The sequence below is a fragment of the Dunckerocampus dactyliophorus genome, chromosome 19 (assembly GCF_027744805.1).
Source record: "Dunckerocampus dactyliophorus isolate RoL2022-P2 chromosome 19, RoL_Ddac_1.1, whole genome shotgun sequence".
Classification (NCBI taxonomy): domain Eukaryota; kingdom Metazoa; phylum Chordata; class Actinopteri; order Syngnathiformes; family Syngnathidae; genus Dunckerocampus; species Dunckerocampus dactyliophorus.
Window position 1 is genome coordinate 4,830,676 of NC_072837.1, and position 18,559 is coordinate 4,849,234.

Below are 18,559 nucleotides of genomic sequence, written 5' to 3' on the forward strand. Positions count from 1 at the left end.
ATATTTACATATATTTTTTTTATTTCACTAAGCAATACGTTTTACGAAAAATGCTGTTTGGATATGGCTTAATGTGTTTATAGAGTCACAAAATCAATCCAACTAGACAAATCCGTTTTAATTTATGCGTAAATATCTCCGACAGTCCAACAGATTAAGCCCCCCCGTATAGTGATAATGGTACGGTCGCATGAACTGTCAAGTTGAAATAGTCCACTTCAAGGACAGCGTTCATTCAGCAGAAAGGATCAACTCTGCCGTGATTACGTCGTCATGAACATGCTCTGCAGAGTTGGTCAGATACGCAGGTAAATCTGAAATATTACACGAGTCTGTATGGGTGCTCACATTTTACACTGGTGAGTTAGCCATTCTTATAGCTGTAGCTAGCTGTCTTAGCCTAATGCTAACCCACTGTAGCTGCTCGGCTAGGTTAGTTTGTGGCGCACTAATTTAAAGTGACACACGAGTCTTAATCATTGGGCATATAATGATGTATTCAGGCAACATTTGTGAACATTCACAGATAATTCGGTTTCATTTTATTCTAAACCCAATAACTTTGGTATAAGTAGCATCTGAGACACGAGACATTATGAGAGGTGGGCAGATCGATTCAAGTATCGATATTATCGATACATGGGTAGTATCGGTCTTGGCTCAGTACTAGTGTGAGAGCTATATTTTTACTTCTCTTGTATGTTTATTTTCACAAATGTCTGTGTTTTGTTGTGTTGTACAAATATTGTGTATATACCTTTGTTGTTATATTGTGTACAAACTCAAGGAATACATTTCTGGACACAGGAGGCTAAAAGATTTCAATGAGAGCCAATTGTTGTTTTTGCTTTTGTTTAGTTATTTTTGCATTTTTGACTCTCAAACAATTGAATGGGAATAGGGAATAATTTGATAATTTTATTGACACTGTTGCTTTAAATATTATTGTTCACCAATGGTGTGTTCATATGTATATATTTGTGTTTCCCTAAAAGCTTTTTCCAGTGTTTTTATTCTGATTATAATCATGATCAACAAATCACAATCTTGAAAAATATCCCAGTCAAAAGATCAGGGCCCGGTTGTTCAAAACTCGGTTATTTATTTAACCACTGGTTAAGTAGATTTAACCAACCGTTAACTTTAAAGGTGCCTTTATCTTGTTGTCCAAAACTCAGTTAACTTTAACCAACTGTTAACTTGACATAAAAGTTAAAAAGTTAAAAAACTTTATTTAATTGTGTCGTTCATAAATTGCTTGCTTGTTTTAATTCGTAAAACATTTAACTTCATTTGTTGCAGAATACAATTTCCACATTTTTAAGTTAAGCACGTCTGGGCTCTTACTTTGAAGGCTGGTTAAGTAGTTCCGGTATCCTGTGTAGGGCCCGAGGTTCATTTTGCTGTAAAGCTGGAAACTATGTTAAATATTGCTTACTTTAATTCATAATATATTTAACTAAAATATTTTTGCTTAATGTCTTTTTTTAATTAGTTAAATTGTTTCGCTAAACCGGAAGTCAACAAAATGAGGAATTGCGGGATATATTGGCGCTGACCAGTGACGTCAACCACGCAGTTAACTTTGACGGTAACGTTAACTAACGACGTGACTAACCATGTTTTGAACAGCGCATATTTAACGGTCGGTTAGCTAACAGCGGGTTAAGAATTTAACTGGTGGTTAGGGGTTAACCAGTGGTTAAAATAACAGAGTTTTGAAAAACCGGGCCAAGATATCAGATCGATACCATCATTTGTAGTATCGCCCACCTGAAACCCTAGTCACTTTGGCAACAGGAACCTTTTAGCTCCGGAAACAGTGACCTTTTGGTGGAAAATGGGCTTCGGTGACGTGAAAGTATGGTAATGTGGGATCACACATTAAGCTATATCTTCTTCTTTCCAGATGTGCTGCTAGCGTCAGCCAAGCCATACACCAGGTAGCCGCGTCCAGGCAGAAGCATACACTTCCTGACCTAACCTACGACTATGGTGCCCTGGAGCCTCATATCAATGCAGAGATCATGCAACTGCACCACAGCAAGCACCACGCTACATATGTCAACAACCTCAATGTGACAGAGGAGAAGTATCAGGAAGCACTTGCCAAAGGTACTAAACATGCTTGAGGTGTCCCGATCCAGGATCGGGATTGGCTGCTCATTCACTGTATTTTGAAGATCGGATAATATTGGCTTCCGCCACGAGATCGGGCGGTATAATGTTTGCAACTCTGGCCCACACTCAGACATGGTAGGTGCGGTAATGCGCTTCAAAGCGACTCCTGCCATCCGCAAGAAGAAAATGCAACACCATCATGCAGACATGTCGGTGGTGAAGTTAGCTTCAAGTTGGACATTGGATATTCAGCTCCGTAGCTACAGTTATAGTTCCGCCTCACTGTGCCCGGGCTGCTGTGCAGCTAGTGCTGCTCTAACCGTTTTCATAACAATATTCAATTCCACAAATTCATTTTGTAACAAAAGCTTATTTAAAAAAATAAATAATGTATCGTGAAATGTGGATCGGGACATCCCTAACACACATGAACTACATCACGAGCATTGAATCAATCATTAATACAGTGGAGCCGCCAAAGCTTGAACAGTGAACACATTCCATTCCAGGCTGCTGCTTGACCATTTTGTTTGTTTTTCCATCAGAAATGATAGTAGTGGAAATAATCCGTTGTAGGCCTCAACTATCGCCATCATAAAACCTATTATTACATGTGCAGGTAAGGTTTTGGGTAACATTTTCACCCTTTTAACTGTCATACAAGTGTAAAAATAACAGTAAACAATAAAAATGTAGACACTGGATTTTTGTGCAGCATTTTTTTCCCTGGAAATGTCAGATTATCATTTGTACAATTTCAGGGGTTTGACGTCAGAGGTTCCACTATACTAGTCAATATATGCCTTATACAGAGGGCGTAATCGATTAGGAATTTGGAAGATTTTGAATGGAATTGATTGTTGACCGATGATAAATTGTATGCAGTACTACGCTTCAACCATTGGAGGCGCTGTTTATTCAGTCTCAACTAGTTCGTAGCATGATGAAATGTTTTGTAAAATTAATAATAATAAACATATATTTCAAATTTAATACCCAATTCCTAAAATATGTTTCTGTATATTTGCATTAATCAGATGTTTCACTTACCATTGTGTTTTTCTGGTGTATTTCAGGAGATGTGACAACACAGGTTGCCCTTCAGCCTGCTCTCAAGTTCAACGGGGGAGGTCACATTAATCACACAATCTTCTGGACCAACCTCTCTCCTAATGGTGGGGGCGAGCCACAAGGTAAAATGTCCCTCATAGCGTTTTAGCCCAATCCTCTCATTGTCACAGTAGCATTTGTGACCTCACTGCTGTGTTGTCCTTGGCTCTAAGTAGCATTGTCTGTGTCCATACAGGCGAGCTCATGGAGGCCATCAAGCGTGACTTTGGCTCCTTCCAGAAGATGAAGGAGAGGATGTCTGCTGCCACAGTGGCGGTGCAAGGCTCAGGCTGGGGTTGGCTGGGCTTTGACAAGCAGAGCGGAAGACTTAGCATTGCGGCTTGTGCCAACCAGGATCCTCTTCAGGGGACCACAGGTCAGTTTTCGTAACTCTAGACTTTACTCACTGTCATCTTTTGTCAGTTGCTACATAAACTTTGTTTGACGTTCAGGTCTCATCCCCCTCCTGGGTATCGACGTATGGGAGCATGCCTACTATCTTCAGTACAAAAACGTCCGGCCAGACTATGTTAAGGCGATCTGGAACGTCATCAACTGGGAGAATGTGAGCGAGCGTCTCCAGATTGCCAAGAAATAGACTCTGCCCATCCATAACATACCACACTGGCCTGCTCCTGGATTGAAAAGTTTTGTATTTAGACCCTGAAGTGTTCATTTGCATAGCAAGTAGCACAAGGTCAAAAAGCGCACAAATAAGCTCACTTGTCACATCAAAAGCTGCCGTCTTTGCTGCATCCTGGCTGCTGTACATGCCATGATGTAATCAGGAACATGTCACAGTTATGCCGCAGTTCATTTAATCGCGATCCATGTTTTTGTCTAATAATAAAATGATATGACTTGGATTGGAACTAGTCATGCTTTTCACAACCTGACACAAAGGAAATCCTTCAGCGTCACACTGCTGCAACATGAAACGTTCATGCTCATTGCTACTTTACTCAAAGGATGCTAATAATCTTCAGTGTGCTTCTCTCTGGTTCCAATAAAACTGCTGGTGTAGAGGTAATGAGTAAAAGCTTTACAATGTATAAAATGTTGCTCCTTAGAAGACACCTTTTAGCAGTGTCCTTAGTTTGTCTATTATTAATAAAGAAATGTCTGCTTCTGATATAACATTTTATGGAAACATTCAAGCTAATTTCTTCTAATGCTCATGACAATGCAAACAACCAAACCTCAGTATGGTGTTTTATAATAAATAAACTAGATGCTGATTATACTCAAATACCTAAAGTGTGGGCCAAAGGCGGAAATGACAATAACAAGTGGTAAAGGGCAACACCAACTCTATAATACAAATGCTGCAATGGTGGCATTGCTGCATGATCCAGTTCCTAAAAAAAGAATTGGGCTTTAATGTCATTCACGTGTTTTATATTCCATCCCCTCAGTGACAGATGCCAAGTGCAGTGAGAGTGGATGGATTTGTCGATTTTCCTGCCTGTTTCCCAAATAAAAGGGTTAAAAGAATTACCAGTGTTTATTGGAACCTATTGAATTTAAACATATTTTGCTAACAAAGAATACAGACCTGACCAATAAAACTAAAATGTACTAATCTTTTTTTAACTGTTTGTATTATTGTTATAGTAGACAAGCTTAAGAGATTTTTATTTGTAAAATTCAGATGTGTTTAAACATTTGTCCATAAGAGGGCAGTGTTGTCTTAAGGTTACTGAGCAGTAGCAGAGTAGTAGTAGTAGAGTCTCGTGTTCAGTATTAAGCACAGTATTTTAAAAAATATTAGCATAAAACGATAAAAACAGATATTGAAAATTCCTAAATATGGCATTAACACTTTGCTATCGATTTCAAATATTACATTTACATAACCTTTTCACCCTAACTCAAAGAACTGTGTGTGTGTGTGTGTGTCCCTTTTGGTTTGGTTCATTACACTTGGTTATGGAAAAACGTATCAATCAAGGACAGGTCTAGCGATACAAATGGCTCCCAGCTGGTTCCTCATGTGTGTGCACTGATTCCGACTGATGGTTTTGCCAGTGGGAATGTCACATTCCAAAGATCTTGAGGTAGGTTTCACAATGTGGATGGAGCAAGCACGTGTTGACCACATTGTGAAACCTACCTCAAGGAGTAGTGTAATATGAATCATGAAAATACAAACTCAATTTTGATTACATGCATGAATCATATGCAGTACATAAAGTCTGAGTTTGAGGCAGCTCTGGCTGCTCTTGAAGCGCTTCCAATTCTTCATTGTCCGTTTCAAGAATTTAAAAAGCCTTTAAAATGACAAACACAGCCGTTTATGGGATGATGGTTTGTCTAAACGTGGCCTAGTTTTGCTTTAGAAATACAGGCGTGCCCAATTGATTTCCTTTTTTCCACAAAAAAACGGACCTCTCTAAAGATAAAGTTTCTGCAGAAGGAAAATATTGAGGAAATGACTCAGTTATGGAGTTTAATTCATCTCTGAAATGTGCCTCTCCTCCCTTTTCTTCCTGTTTTTCTCAGTGCTGTCTCCTCACACTAATTACGATACCTGACCTCTTTGTACCATTAAAAAATATTGCTCTTAATAGCTTTTTAATTGCCTAATTTGGCATAGGAGACTCACATTTGGCTTTGTGTTATTCTGACTGACTTTACAGTCATTGTGGGTATGAGGGTGCGTGTCCACCCCTTTCTAATATTTTACTTTATGGCCTGCATTACTACACACACAAAAGCTGCAGAAATACTTTTGTTTCTCATTTAAAACATCCACTTTTATGATTGCAGAGAGAAAAGCATATAAAACAGGAAGTCATTTCTTTTACTAAGACATAATGTCTTTTGTAGGTTTGACAAATGCATTGTCAGTCACTTCAGTGCAGTCTGTGTACTGTTTGTGACAGATTTATTTACGTTTGCCTTCAGGCAAATCTGATATACAAACTATGTACACTGGTGAACAGAGATCAAATAACACATCGGAGAACACTGTGATATGTAGCATTCTGGCCACTAGGTGTCAGTAATGACGCACAACATTGATGAAACATTACATCACATAACCATCACAATGCATGTAGTCAGCCATGGCATGTCCGACATGACAGAGTGAAAAGTTCTCCTCCCATTATGTGTGGAAGTGGTAAGTTTTTTGCTTCTTACTTTGTCTTTCTTCCCCACTTCGTTTGAAACCCTTTCTTAAGTTTAGAATAAATAAATTGGAGGCTATCTAGTTAGCTCGCTAGCATGCTATGCAGCCGTGGCCGCCTCTTGTGTGCCTGCAGTGATCCCATAGCCTGCGCATTAGCAATGTGGTGTAAACAATGAATAATAGCAGTCAAATATTTTAATGTTAAGGATGAAGGGAACATTATTCTATTTTTCTTTGATCCCACTGTACAGTATATTTAAGTGAAATACTGCATTGTTGACAAACCAAACTCATGTACAGTGAAACGAATAAAACTATGCCATCCTAAATCCTTTAATAACTGTCAAACACGTAACAAAATAAGGTGTGCCGTGACTGAAGATGCATACTTATCGCAACTGGCGCCTCTTCTGGAATAAGTCAAAGAAAAAGTGAGAACAAAGAAGGCAGAAGTTGCATTGAAACAGTAACTAGCACTAACACAAAATGAGAAATGTCCGGACTGCTTAAGTAGCTGACATGGGGTTACCTTGGCAATCACAGAGACACCAGTGTACCATCAACACTGATTAATGAAGCTATATACTTTTAAGGTACTAACAATTGCTGCATATTGTTGCTTTAGATAGAACCGTGGCCTATAAGCTGCACTGTATATAGTGCATTTTATGTGCCACTTCTAAAACATTAACAGTTCACCACTTTAGTACTTTGTCTGAGAAAGAGAAGAAAGGTTGTTTTACAAGAGGGTGTAACCATGGATGGTTAGGTCTTTGCAGTTATGTAACATTAAGGATGTCCTTCAGACAGCAGCGTGCTAAAACTATGCAGACTTGGGGTCATGTGGGTTTACACTGGAATCATTTAAGGACTCTTTGTATGCATAATATTACCAATAATTGCACATTTAAATTGGTGCTAATGGGAGTTTAACAAGTTATTGTAACCCCAACACCTTGCCTGTGTATTTTACTCGTTTCAAAATCAACCTCCTCTCTTTCTGTATTACTCGTTTGATCAAACGAGCCTGTTGAATTTGGAAGTAAGACTCCTCTTGGATTTAATCATGGTAGCGGATGGATTTTTTTGTCAAAATTCAGCAGGCCTGTCGGCGCTGCCAGTGCACAGCAGCTCTTGGCTGGAGGCTAATGGATGTGTCATGGGAAAGAGGCTAAAAAGAAGTGAATAACAACTGGAGAAGACCCAAAACGCTGAATATTTAGAAGGCAGTGAGGCGCCCTCGAATGCAGGGCACTGCGTCCTTGACGGCCATATTGGATACGAGCAGTGTCACCTGGCTGCCTTTAGTAACAAATAGCTTCCATTCCGTCCTTCAAGGGAAAATATTTTCCCCATTCGCTTCCAGGTGTACTTAAAAGGCTTACTCAGGGCTGATGGTGCCAGATAGTAGAAAGAAAAACAAAAAGGAAAGTAGTATTTCACTCTAAAAGACACTTTAAATTAATAACAGGACGGCCCTGTGGTGCCACTTCCTAGCTGTAATTACTAGAGGTGTCCAGATCCGATAGTCATATTGGATATTAGGCATCTAAAATCTTCGATATTGGCACTCCGATACAATCACTTTTTCACACAGGGCCATGTAGGTTTGGACTTTTTTCTCTCTTAATAATAAAAAGTTTCATTTAAAGACTGCATTTTGTGTTCGGTTATGTTGTCATTGACTAATATTTGAATTTTGTTTGATGAGCTGAAGCATTTAAGTGTGACAAACATGCAAAAAAAAATAAGACATCAGGAAAAACACTTTCTCACACCACTGTACGGTTCAGTTCAGTATAGAAAATACACGTAAGCATGGTCTCACAGCCGTGCCGCAAGTGCAAACTTGAACAGATACAGCTTTCTGAGGCTGGCGCTTCTACAGTATTTGTCATGGGGAATCGGAAGCGGGGGGGAAAAAAACGGTGTTACAAAAGCATTTCTACTCATAAAGGCCTCCTCTCAAATAGACGCCTCACTTCAAATAAATGCATGATAAGCTCTGGAGTGGAGTAAATAAACAGCTATTGACATTTTCAGCAATTAACGTGGAAGATTGTTGTTATATGTAAATATGATATAGGATGGAAAATGTAGAAATGTTATTTTTTCATGTCTCGTTGAATTTGCTCCAGGTGATTAAAAAAAAAAAAATCTTCTCTTTTTGGCCTTTAAAATAATAATGCAATTGTCAAAGAACCCTTATCTGCATTTCAGCCAACAGTGGAGCAATGGCGGGAAAGCTATACAATATGAGCGGACAAAATACAAATAACTAATAACAAATTCTTATCAGTAAGGATAAATAAGTAGCAAAAAGAAAACGTGACTTGCCAAAATATTTGGAACAAGTTAAATCGGGTTTTGGATAGTCAAACGATCTTGTTGGCAAATTATTTAGATTATTCGAGTAAGTATAGCTCAGATTTTAGCACATAATGGTAAAGATAAACAAATTCGTCTCACATAGTGTCTTCTAAGAAAAAATACCACAAACTTACGTGTTTCACCAACTCATTGTCCTGGCTTAACCATCAAAGCGCTGTTTTTGGACCTTTGTGACACAAGAATCATCAAAGCCAACCATTCCTCTGATCCCGATACACAGTAGGCTTCACTGTCCACATAAAGTTCACGCTCTTTGAAAAAAGTGGAAGTCTGTTGGCTCCCATCTGACAGACTAATTAAGTGACCATGCTCGAAAGAACAAATGGTGCAAGAATCCTTCAGGATCTTTTCATTGTTGTGGTCTGTTTTGTTTCTTTGTCTGTCACATGAAAAAGCTGGAGCTGAAATCAGCATGGAAATGATGACTGGGTGAAAACAGGTGTTAGTGTATTGTGGAAAAATGAAGGGTAGACTGAAGATTTATACATTTAAAGAACAGTAGAGCCTAAAACCATAGGATGTACCGTATGGTTGTGGACAGGTTGGAGTCATAGGTTTCATTTTGCTGTTTGTATGAGGGATCAATACCCACTCTACTAGGGGATTTTTCCAGGCAGTATCCCAAAACAGATGCAACATTGGCAGTGAAAGGTGGCTAATAGGCCTTAGAAAAAAACGTAGCTAATTTCACACTCTCATATTGCCATTTCTACCCTTTGTCGACACTAAATCCTCTCATTTGAGTCAGAACCACCATCTGGGTCTCCTTCTCTTTCCATTCTCTCACCACACACTAGTCCAACAGTCACTTTTGGATGGGAGTATTGTTATGTCTGCAAGTTATGACTGAAAAATAGCACACTGGAGTCTTTCCCCTGCAGTAGCATGGCAGCTATTTTACAAGGTCACAAGGTCATTCCTCAGGTGATATTTACAATCAACTACTTGCACAAATTCTTCACAAAGATGATTATTGTACTTTTTAAAAAGATGGATGTGGTAATGTAATGTTGTGCCACCAATGACAGAAATGTACCAACGGTCTAATTAGATAGTTGCACTTTTAGTAAAACTGAAAGGCAGACCATTTTTGGCCCATATTGAAATTATTAAACACACAAAAAAGATGATGAATCCAATAAGCATGCAGAAAATTAAGAAAATCGGCGCAAATTTCTTTGAGGATCGGCCAATCCATACATACAAATATGATGGGAATGATCAGCTCATGATCCGAAGCTTACAGCAATGAGGCATAGTGGATGCAGTGCTATCGCAGATTGCCTAAAAAACAAGAATTACGATTGTATATTGATATACAGTCGGCCCTCGTTTATAGCAGTTAATTGCTTCCAAACCCAACCGCGAGGATTCAATGTTAGTAAATGAAATATTTTCATAATTTGAGCATAGAAAGACTATTTATGACTTTCTAAATACGATTTTTAACATTATTAGAGTCCCGTAGACATGAAATAGCACGCCTATAGTCACCTTTACACTCCTAATTGTTAGCTGCACGTTGCACAACTCTTACGCTGCAGACTGACTTGAGACGGCCACTAGCTAGCAAGCTACAAAGCCTGCAATTTATTTCTTCTATACTTATGAAGTAAAAAACCTACCACTTCCACACAGAATGGGAGGAGAACTTTTTTCCACTCTATCATGTCGGTCATGCCATGGCTGACGTCATGCAGTGTTAAGGTAATGTAATGTAATGGGAAGGTCTCATCAACGTTTTGTGTCATTACTGCCGTCTAGTGACCAGAATACTACATATCAGTTTTATTTCAATATTTTGACTAATAACAGGCCATAGTATACCACAAAACAGTGATCATTAACTCATTTCTGAAAAAACGAGATATAAACGAGATGTTAAGGGAACGATGTTGCGAGGGACGACGATATATAAAGATGGATTTAAAACCCAGTGATGATTTCTTATTGTGTGCACTTGTGCTCTATATTGTTTGAGGGCACTCTATTTGCAGACCTATGACAGGCCTTTTGCAGCCACAGAAGGAAGTACTTGTGTTCCTGTCTCTCCCACATCTGTCACCATCTCGCCGCGTGTATATAAATCTGGTCTTTGCAGATGTATTTAAATGGTAGAAATTGCCATACACAAACCGCAAGCATCAAGCTGATTACCGTCTTTGCTGCATAGAAATGCAGGCCGTTTTTTGATTTCTTTGCCTGTCTGGAAGAAGGTTCTCGCACTTATAACAGAAACGTAGGGCGTTATGGGTCAAATTTGACGTTTTGTTTGGAATATTATTGCGTGACTATGCTCTAGTGGTGTCATAAAAAGAGATCTTATTTGAGAAGTCAACACTGCACTTAAGGCTGAGTAGAAAAACAATACATGACAAAGGGCTGATGCACCTGCCAACATTTTGTTTGGATTAGCAGGTTAAGCAGGGACTTTTCCAATGAAGTAAGAGCACATATGAGAAAGTTGGCACAGGCAGGTTTTGATTATGACAAGATTAAGCTTTTGCATATTTCTTGTTGATAGGCTCGCAACAAAGCACATATTTAACAAATCACTCCCTTTGAAAACTGGGAAAGGAGGTATACTAACCTTTTTTTGTTGAACAAGTTGTCCTTCCTCAACCATATAACACCATGCAGTTAAAAGCAGACACCACTGGGAGAAGGTTCAAAAACATAAACAATCCAAAACATAAACGTGTCAGTCAGGGACATTTTGTAAGAAAACAACCAATTATAGAAGAAAGATGGCTTGGGAGTTCCTCCATATTTTTCTGTCTCTGCTAGCTCATTAGCTAGCGGCTAATAAGCAAGCCAGCTTCGCATTTCAAATTTGTACTTCCATTTAAACAACATAAAGCAGTTAGTCATATAACATAATTCCTTTTTTTTATATGCGTCACCAAGATAGCAAGCAGATTAATGAGCAAATCTTTTCCGGAAAGAACCTTCTAGGAAAATATGTGCTAATTAACTAGCTACCCAGCTAATAAGAAAGCCTTTTTAGACTTTACTTTAAAATAAACACCACAAAACTGTCCAAATCTAATTTTCTGCGATCAATAACTGGTTTAGTCCATTGACATATACAAAGAACTTTCTCATAATATCTGTCTATCTATGCTAGCTAATTAGCTATTCCATTATATATACTTTTAAAAATACAATTTCCTTCATCATAACACTCAGCTTTTACATTTATATTACAAGTGAAAATACATCCTTTTTAAACCATTTTTATTCCTCTAGCCATTTACAAATTTGGCCAAATTGATGAGTTATCCACATAAATAGGTTCATGCCTTTATGACCACATCAGTGTAGTTTTTTATTAATACATTTTTTTATCCACTTGAGTCAAAACAATTTGAGTGTCCAGATGCCTCAACATTTTAAAGCCAACTCAATAATGGCGGAAACTCAAAAATCATTAAAGAAAAATTTTTTTTTTGTCATAATTTATTAATACTTCTGTGCCAGCCTTCTAATATGACCTTGTTGAAATGTGCAGCGCGATGAAATGGCAGTAATTATTAAACCACACATTTTAATGTCTACATGTGTGGTCTTTGTATCCATCCAGTGTACTAAATCTTCATCTTTGGAAGTGTTTTCAGAGATTTTGTCTTGGACGTTACGATTTCCTTCGCTTGCAGCAGCAGCCATGAACAACTTTGTGGTTGTGTTGAAGTGACTCACGCGCTGGGAACGCACACAAGAGGTGTAAATTTTGTACAACAAGGAGTATGAACGGCAACGAATGAACGCATGCAAAAAGATTAGTAGTCAGCCATCAAAAGTGCACAAATCCCTAAAATGTCCATAAACAAGCTGACAAAAAACAGAACAAGTACAGTCGAGAGAGATTCAGGAGGTCAAGTAAAAATAAATCACATCGGTGATATCATGAATTGTTGATTTATGTGACTATTTTGGACTTTATGTTTTGATTTAAACAATAAGATGAAATGAAAGACTAAAAACAAAATGTCGGATGTAAATTGCTTAATTATTACTTACCATGTGCTTGGCTGTACAAAAGGAAACAATAACAATTGAATACACAATATGACATTATGGGATTGTCCATATAAGCTTTTGTTCTCTCTTTTAAATTTAATTTAAAGACTGGATAAAAGCTACATGAAAGCTATAGTTTTTAAACAGACCTTTTTAGGTAATGAAATAGCTAATTTAAAAAAATATATTAAAAAATGTATACATTTTTGTGAAATTTTAAAAAATTAAATAAAAATGTCCCACAACCCTAGTGAGGATAAGCGGCATAGAAAGTTGATGGATGGATAAACAAAAATGTAACAATTTAATAAAATAGTTGTGGTTAACATTTAAATGAAACAGCACCATCCAAGTAGGTTTTGAGAATAAAATACTGTTAAACATATAACATACTGTAATACCTGTACATATTTACAGTTTACATGTAAATTAAAAATAAATTATTCATTTAGTGTTTGAAAAGCCAAGCAAACAAAATCTATTACATATAATAAATAAATAAAACTATATTACTCTAAATAGAAATAGTCATGTTAACTTGCAAATAAAGTAAAATTCCTTCTACATTGCGATTTTGGAGCAAAAAAAACGTCTGTGAAATTATGAAATACATAATTTAAAAAATATCTATTTTCATGTAAGTGAAATAAATGAAAAATCTGCTTTTAAATATATAGAATAAAGTTAATCTGGTTTAAAAACGTGTAAATATATAATTAATACAAATTAAAAATAAAATTACTTCCTGCCTAAAAAATATCTGACAATATATTGCAATTTAGTAATTTAATTTCTACTACGTTACACACTTCTGTGCGTATGCTACTGGCCCCGCCTCCACCCATCGAGGCAAAGAGACTGTATGACTGACAAAAGGCCTCACTCCGTTCATAAAATCAAATTAATAAATACAATTGCTTCTTACCTACTTGGAAGTTTTTGAGCAAAGCTAATCAGCTAAAATGTTTTTAAGTATATTACATGTGTTTGTTAATTTTCTCTTAGTCATTTTGTAATGAAACACATTTCTTGTGTGGAGTGGAAAGGTGCTTTTAAATCTGGCGCCAAGTAAAAAAGAGGCTTACTGGCACAGATGAGAAAAAAAGTACAGTTGAACCACGTGTGGAAAGTCAGCTAGGCCTGGACTTAATCAGGCTAGCGTGGCTTCTTGGCCTTTTTTATGTAAAAGATCTGTTTTGCTGCATGCACAGACCTTGACTTTCAGTTTGGTGCATGAAAACTATTACAGAGGCTCTGACACATACTGGAAAATAGCTGACAGCTGATGTTTCGGTGCCTTGTCAGTGCAAATAAATGTCAGCTTGGCAAGAGGACAATAGCAGCATCTTACGAGGCGATGTGTTGATAATCATAAAGTTGATGAATAAGGCTGTAACCATTTAATAATTGTTTGGCTGAGCTACACCGAGTCATACGAGAACGTGGAGGAGAGATGTAAAGATATGGACAGCAACATCAGTGACAGTCATAGTCCTGGCCAAACTCCCGTCCGTGTCATCGGTCGATTTTTTTCCACAAGGGACAAAGACCACCCTCATCAGACTTCAAAAAATGGACACTCACAAATGACTTCAGCGGACCTTATGTGCAGACGTGTCTGTTCTGATTCATTTAGCAAGTATAAAGTCAAAGTTCATACAATATAAATATAGCTTCAAATTTATTTTGACTGGTGGTAAAAATGAGAGCATAGTGGGATTCTTCCCATGAGAAATAATGAAAATACAGTCGTCCCCCCGCCACTTCATTGAATTTCTATCACGGTTTTTCAAAATGAATTTATTAATAACTTATTGCTGTTTTGTGGTTGACTGGGGCCTACGATTCGTCACAAAATATGCATATTAAAGCACATTTTATGTATTCTTGGCCCAAACTAATTCAAGCATAAAAATGAACAAAAATACAAATATTAGGCATTCAGAAGACGCATTCAAAGATGTGAGATGCAGTATTCTACACTGGTCACTAGGAGCCAGTAATGTTACATGAAAATGAAAATGGACTTAATAATTTTGCAGGCCTCAAAATGTCTGTTTTACTCAAGGATTCACTCTGTGTATTGGTTTCAGCACCTTGGCACGTTTGTTCCATAGAACAACAGCATGAATGGAGTGAGCCCTTTAGGCAGTTTTACAGTCTCTTTGTCTCGGTGGGTGGAGGCGGGGCCGGTAGCATACACACAGAGTGCAGGAGAGTGTAACGTAATAGAAATTAAATTAGTACATTACAATATATTGTCATGTGTCGTGTAATTTCTTGCATATTGCGCAAGACTTCAGTTCAGCGGGCATCAAAGGATTAACTTGCAAGTTTTGCTTTTTCTTTGGCTTTTTGTGAGACAGACTCACCATAAGGTTAAGGTTTTAGGATAGCGACGGTTTAACCTTGGAACTGATTCTTTCTTTTTACATCATTTCCTATGGGGAAAATGTTTCACATTCACATAAGTCTTGACAAATTGCTCCAGTATGACCGCAGAAACAAGCGTTCATCTCTCCATCGTTGCCCAAAGGGGAGTGACATCACAGATGCATTGCAGATGCCACTGCAAGTTGGACGTTTTGGTTTGGTTAACGTCATCTTAAATATCATAATAGATGAGGTATATTATGTATCTTGGTGATATATGGATTGCATAATGACAGGATGTTGACAGGAGCCTCAGGCTTTTTCTGCTCAGGAGGACTGCTGAATGTTGACTACTGCTACTTTTGCTCAGAAAGTCCAAACTAACAGCTGAAATATGCTAGTTGGAATGGGCAATGGGTCCCTGAGCCACAAATTAATCTCATGATGTAATGATTTAATTGGCAACAAGTACATAACAAAGCTTTTCCTTTCATTTACTGGTATTTTCCACCAGGTTTATGGCGGCTGCGACACATCACAAGCAAAGTATTTCCTTTAATTTGTAACTGCAGACTTTCAGCAGTGCAAGCAGTAAAAGCGACAAATTTCTTGTTGCAAGTGGAAATGCAACTTGATTCCCTTTGAAAGATTTTATCCCGGTTTGGGTAAAAAATAAAGACATTTTGTCCTGCAGGGTGAGATTTTTCTTGCTCACGTGCATCTGCGCACAATATGTTGCTTTGGATGTTTAGTTGGAATTTTAACTGCTCCAGTTGGCTAAAGAAAATGTTATGACTCATATCTCCCGCTGGATTTATCAAGTAGAACTTGATCAAGCTCTGATTAAGTAAATACAAATTAAAGAAAGGTGTCAGATGACGCTGATCTTTCATTGCTGTGGTTTCCAAGACCCCTTTATTCAATCTCCTGAGCAGTTATGTGGTCTGCATACATAAAAAACATACACAGTAACATGGTAGTAAAAATAAAGTAGCTGTCAGAAGCTAATAATAAACAATATAGCAATTTTCAGACTGAAAATTAACAAACCTATACACAAGTTAATTGCCTATTATTATGAATGTGCTTTGATGAGATAAATAATATTGCGTATGGACCTGTTGTTTGGGTGCTTGGCTGACAAGAATTATACAAAGCAAGAACACACATGCTTTTTCCCCTGATATACAGACTGCTTTATGTTAATAAAAAAGTACACTGCAAAGATACACTTGCTTGTATAAAAGTATTATGTTCTTTTCATGTGAAGCTGAAATGGGATTAAAGGGTCACTGACATGATTTTTCAACTTTGCTTAAATATGTTCTATATTGTTTGTAATTATGTTCTACATTAAAATGTTAAATTCGTAAAAACGACATTTTTGTACGGGGCGGGTGCCCTTTTGGTCTCAGCTCCTTAGAAAAGGGGCGTTTCCCAAGTGACGCTGGCAAAGTCGCAGCTCTCAGCTTACGCCTAGTAATCAAACCCTCCCAGAGGCAGCTCGTCAACTTCGTTCGGTATAGTTTTTCTTCAAAAGAGTAGTCGTGCCAAAATGTTGTGTTGCCACTGGCTGTTCACAGTGCCCAAGCGATACTGTAAGTTTGTTTTCTTTTCCAAAAGATGGAGGCTTAAGACTACAGTGAATGAAGCAAGTCAGTGAAGGGACAAATGGACCACCACCTCGCGTTCATTTCACTGAAGATTGCTATGAAGAAACCCCTTTACAAGACGCATTTGGCTTGAAAATACGGTATAAACGCATTTTGCTATTCCTAATGCTATGCTGATGCTATGCTACACAGGACAAAAGGAGGAGAATGGCGTTAAAGTTGCCACAGAACACAGTAAGTCGTGTCTTATTTAAATAAGTATTCTAAACACTGTGCTACCATAGCGACAAATATTCAAAGCATTATACACAGCGATATGTTCACAGTGGGGGCGGGGACTAACTACACAATAACCAAGGCTCCAAAGAGCCCTTTACACTCATTAAGAAGCCGATTTAAAACAATAATTGAAGGATAACCAACTCCAAGGTAATTTACGCTTACCATTTTGTGTTTGAAGGCGACCAATTTTCATCTGCATGTTTTTGTCATCGGACACCTCCACATCAGACATACAGTATAGTCCCATCGTCGGTGGTTCAAATAAATACGACTTAATTGCATGTTCTGCAAGTTCTCTATTTCATCTCCAGTTCTTTCTTCCACCTCGAAAACTCTTGGCACATCGCTCAAATCTGTGCTATAATCACTGTAAACATCTTCTATCTCATCCATCCTGTCATGTTTGTTTACTCTACCTAAGATGAGAGCTGCGCCTTCTCCGACATCACTTCCGGAAACAGCCCTTTTCTGCGGCGGTCAGTGAACATTTCACCCGCTACGAAGTGAACATTTCTCCTACCACATACCATAAATGTAAATGTTACGAATTTACTTCAAAAAATGAACAACGTAGAACATAATTACAAACAATATACAGTAGAACATATTTAAGCGAAGTTGATAAATCATGTCAGTGACCCTTTGAAGTGATGGGTTTTTGTGTTGTGGTAGGCAAAAGTCTTTTTTGTCGTGTGTGGTTGCTGGCAGTGTCCCTCCCCCGTGTTACCACTTGCCAGGGATAGGCACCCCACATTCATACCAACCTACGAATGGGTGAGATGTTCTTCTGCCAATAACTCCAAATGTGACGGGCTGCTGTCTGTAGGCACGATAATATCCTGGGAATGACATATTGTAATTAGTAACCATCTTCAAGGTAAATGATGCAAGACCGTACAGTCAAACCTCGGTTTTTGTACACCTCAGTTTGGTTTCCGTTGAAAATACTCGCCAAAAGTTTGCCTCGGTTTTCGTACAATATTGCACGTAATAAACTCGTACATTTACAGTAGCGTGCCCGAACAAAACATCCTGTCCATCAAGACTCACTCTCCGGGCATTTTTTTTTAATTGTGTGCAACGGGTAAATAACCCACCATGGGGCCAAAGACAATTGTGAGTGCCAGCATTTTGATAAAAAAATTAAACACTATTGAATTCGATCTTGCCAGGATGTATGGGAAGTCCGCATTAACAATAAGTTCCATCCATTTGTCATTTGTAATAATTTTGCATTGCTTTATGCATGTAAAACTTATTTCGCTATAAAACCACAGGGTGGGTGACAGCATAACATCCTACACTAGAAGTTCATTTTTTTAAAAACTAAAATTACATATATTCTCAATAAGTACCAAGAATTCCTGTTAATTGCTTAGGCAGCTGAACGTAAACGGCAGTTTGGTTCGTTTAATTTTACTGCTAATCAATGATGGATTCTCAGGGACTACCACCGATAAATGTTGTATGAAGAGGCAGATAGTTGCAACAGACACAACAAAACATAAAAGAAACG

The 18,559-nt window shown here is 37.9% G+C and overlaps 2 protein-coding genes across 5 annotated transcripts in view; one reads left to right on the plus strand and one right to left on the minus strand.

Annotated features, from left to right (window-relative positions):
- The first annotated feature begins 150 nt into the window (after positions 1–150).
- Positions 151–4,097, plus strand: sod2 (superoxide dismutase 2, mitochondrial). Its single transcript, XM_054760981.1, has 5 exons — positions 151–308; positions 1,910–2,115; positions 3,198–3,314; positions 3,428–3,607; positions 3,684–4,097. The coding sequence occupies exons 1-5, from the start codon at positions 274–276 to the stop codon at positions 3,827–3,829; spliced, it is 684 nt and encodes a 227-aa protein (XP_054616956.1). The 5' UTR covers positions 151–273; the 3' UTR covers positions 3,830–4,097.
- Positions 4,098–15,796: 11,699 nt separating this feature from the next.
- The window catches only part of fndc1 (fibronectin type III domain containing 1), a 65,043-nt gene continuing 62,280 nt past the window's right edge, over positions 15,797–18,559 (minus strand). For 3 of the 4 annotated variants that reach the window (XM_054761235.1, XM_054761236.1, XM_054761234.1), the window contains one exon: positions 15,797–17,882. In XM_054761235.1, coding sequence (XP_054617210.1) covers positions 17,767–17,882 — 116 coding nt within the window. In that variant the 3' untranslated portion in view covers positions 15,797–17,766. The remainder of the gene's footprint in view (positions 17,883–18,559) is intronic. The other variant, XM_054761238.1, reaches the window with a different exon arrangement.

Excerpts from the sequence above, each read along its gene's own strand:
- sod2 (XM_054760981.1), top strand. The coding sequence starts at position 274 with ATGAACATGCTCTGCAGAGTTGGTCAGATACGCAG. Across the intron at positions 3,315-3,427 it reads TGGTGGGGGCGAGCCACAAG|GCGAGCTCATGGAGGCCATC; the intron begins GTAAAATGTCCC and ends GTGTCCATACAG. Across the intron at positions 3,608-3,683 it reads TCCTCTTCAGGGGACCACAG|GTCTCATCCCCCTCCTGGGT; the intron begins GTCAGTTTTCGT and ends TTTGACGTTCAG.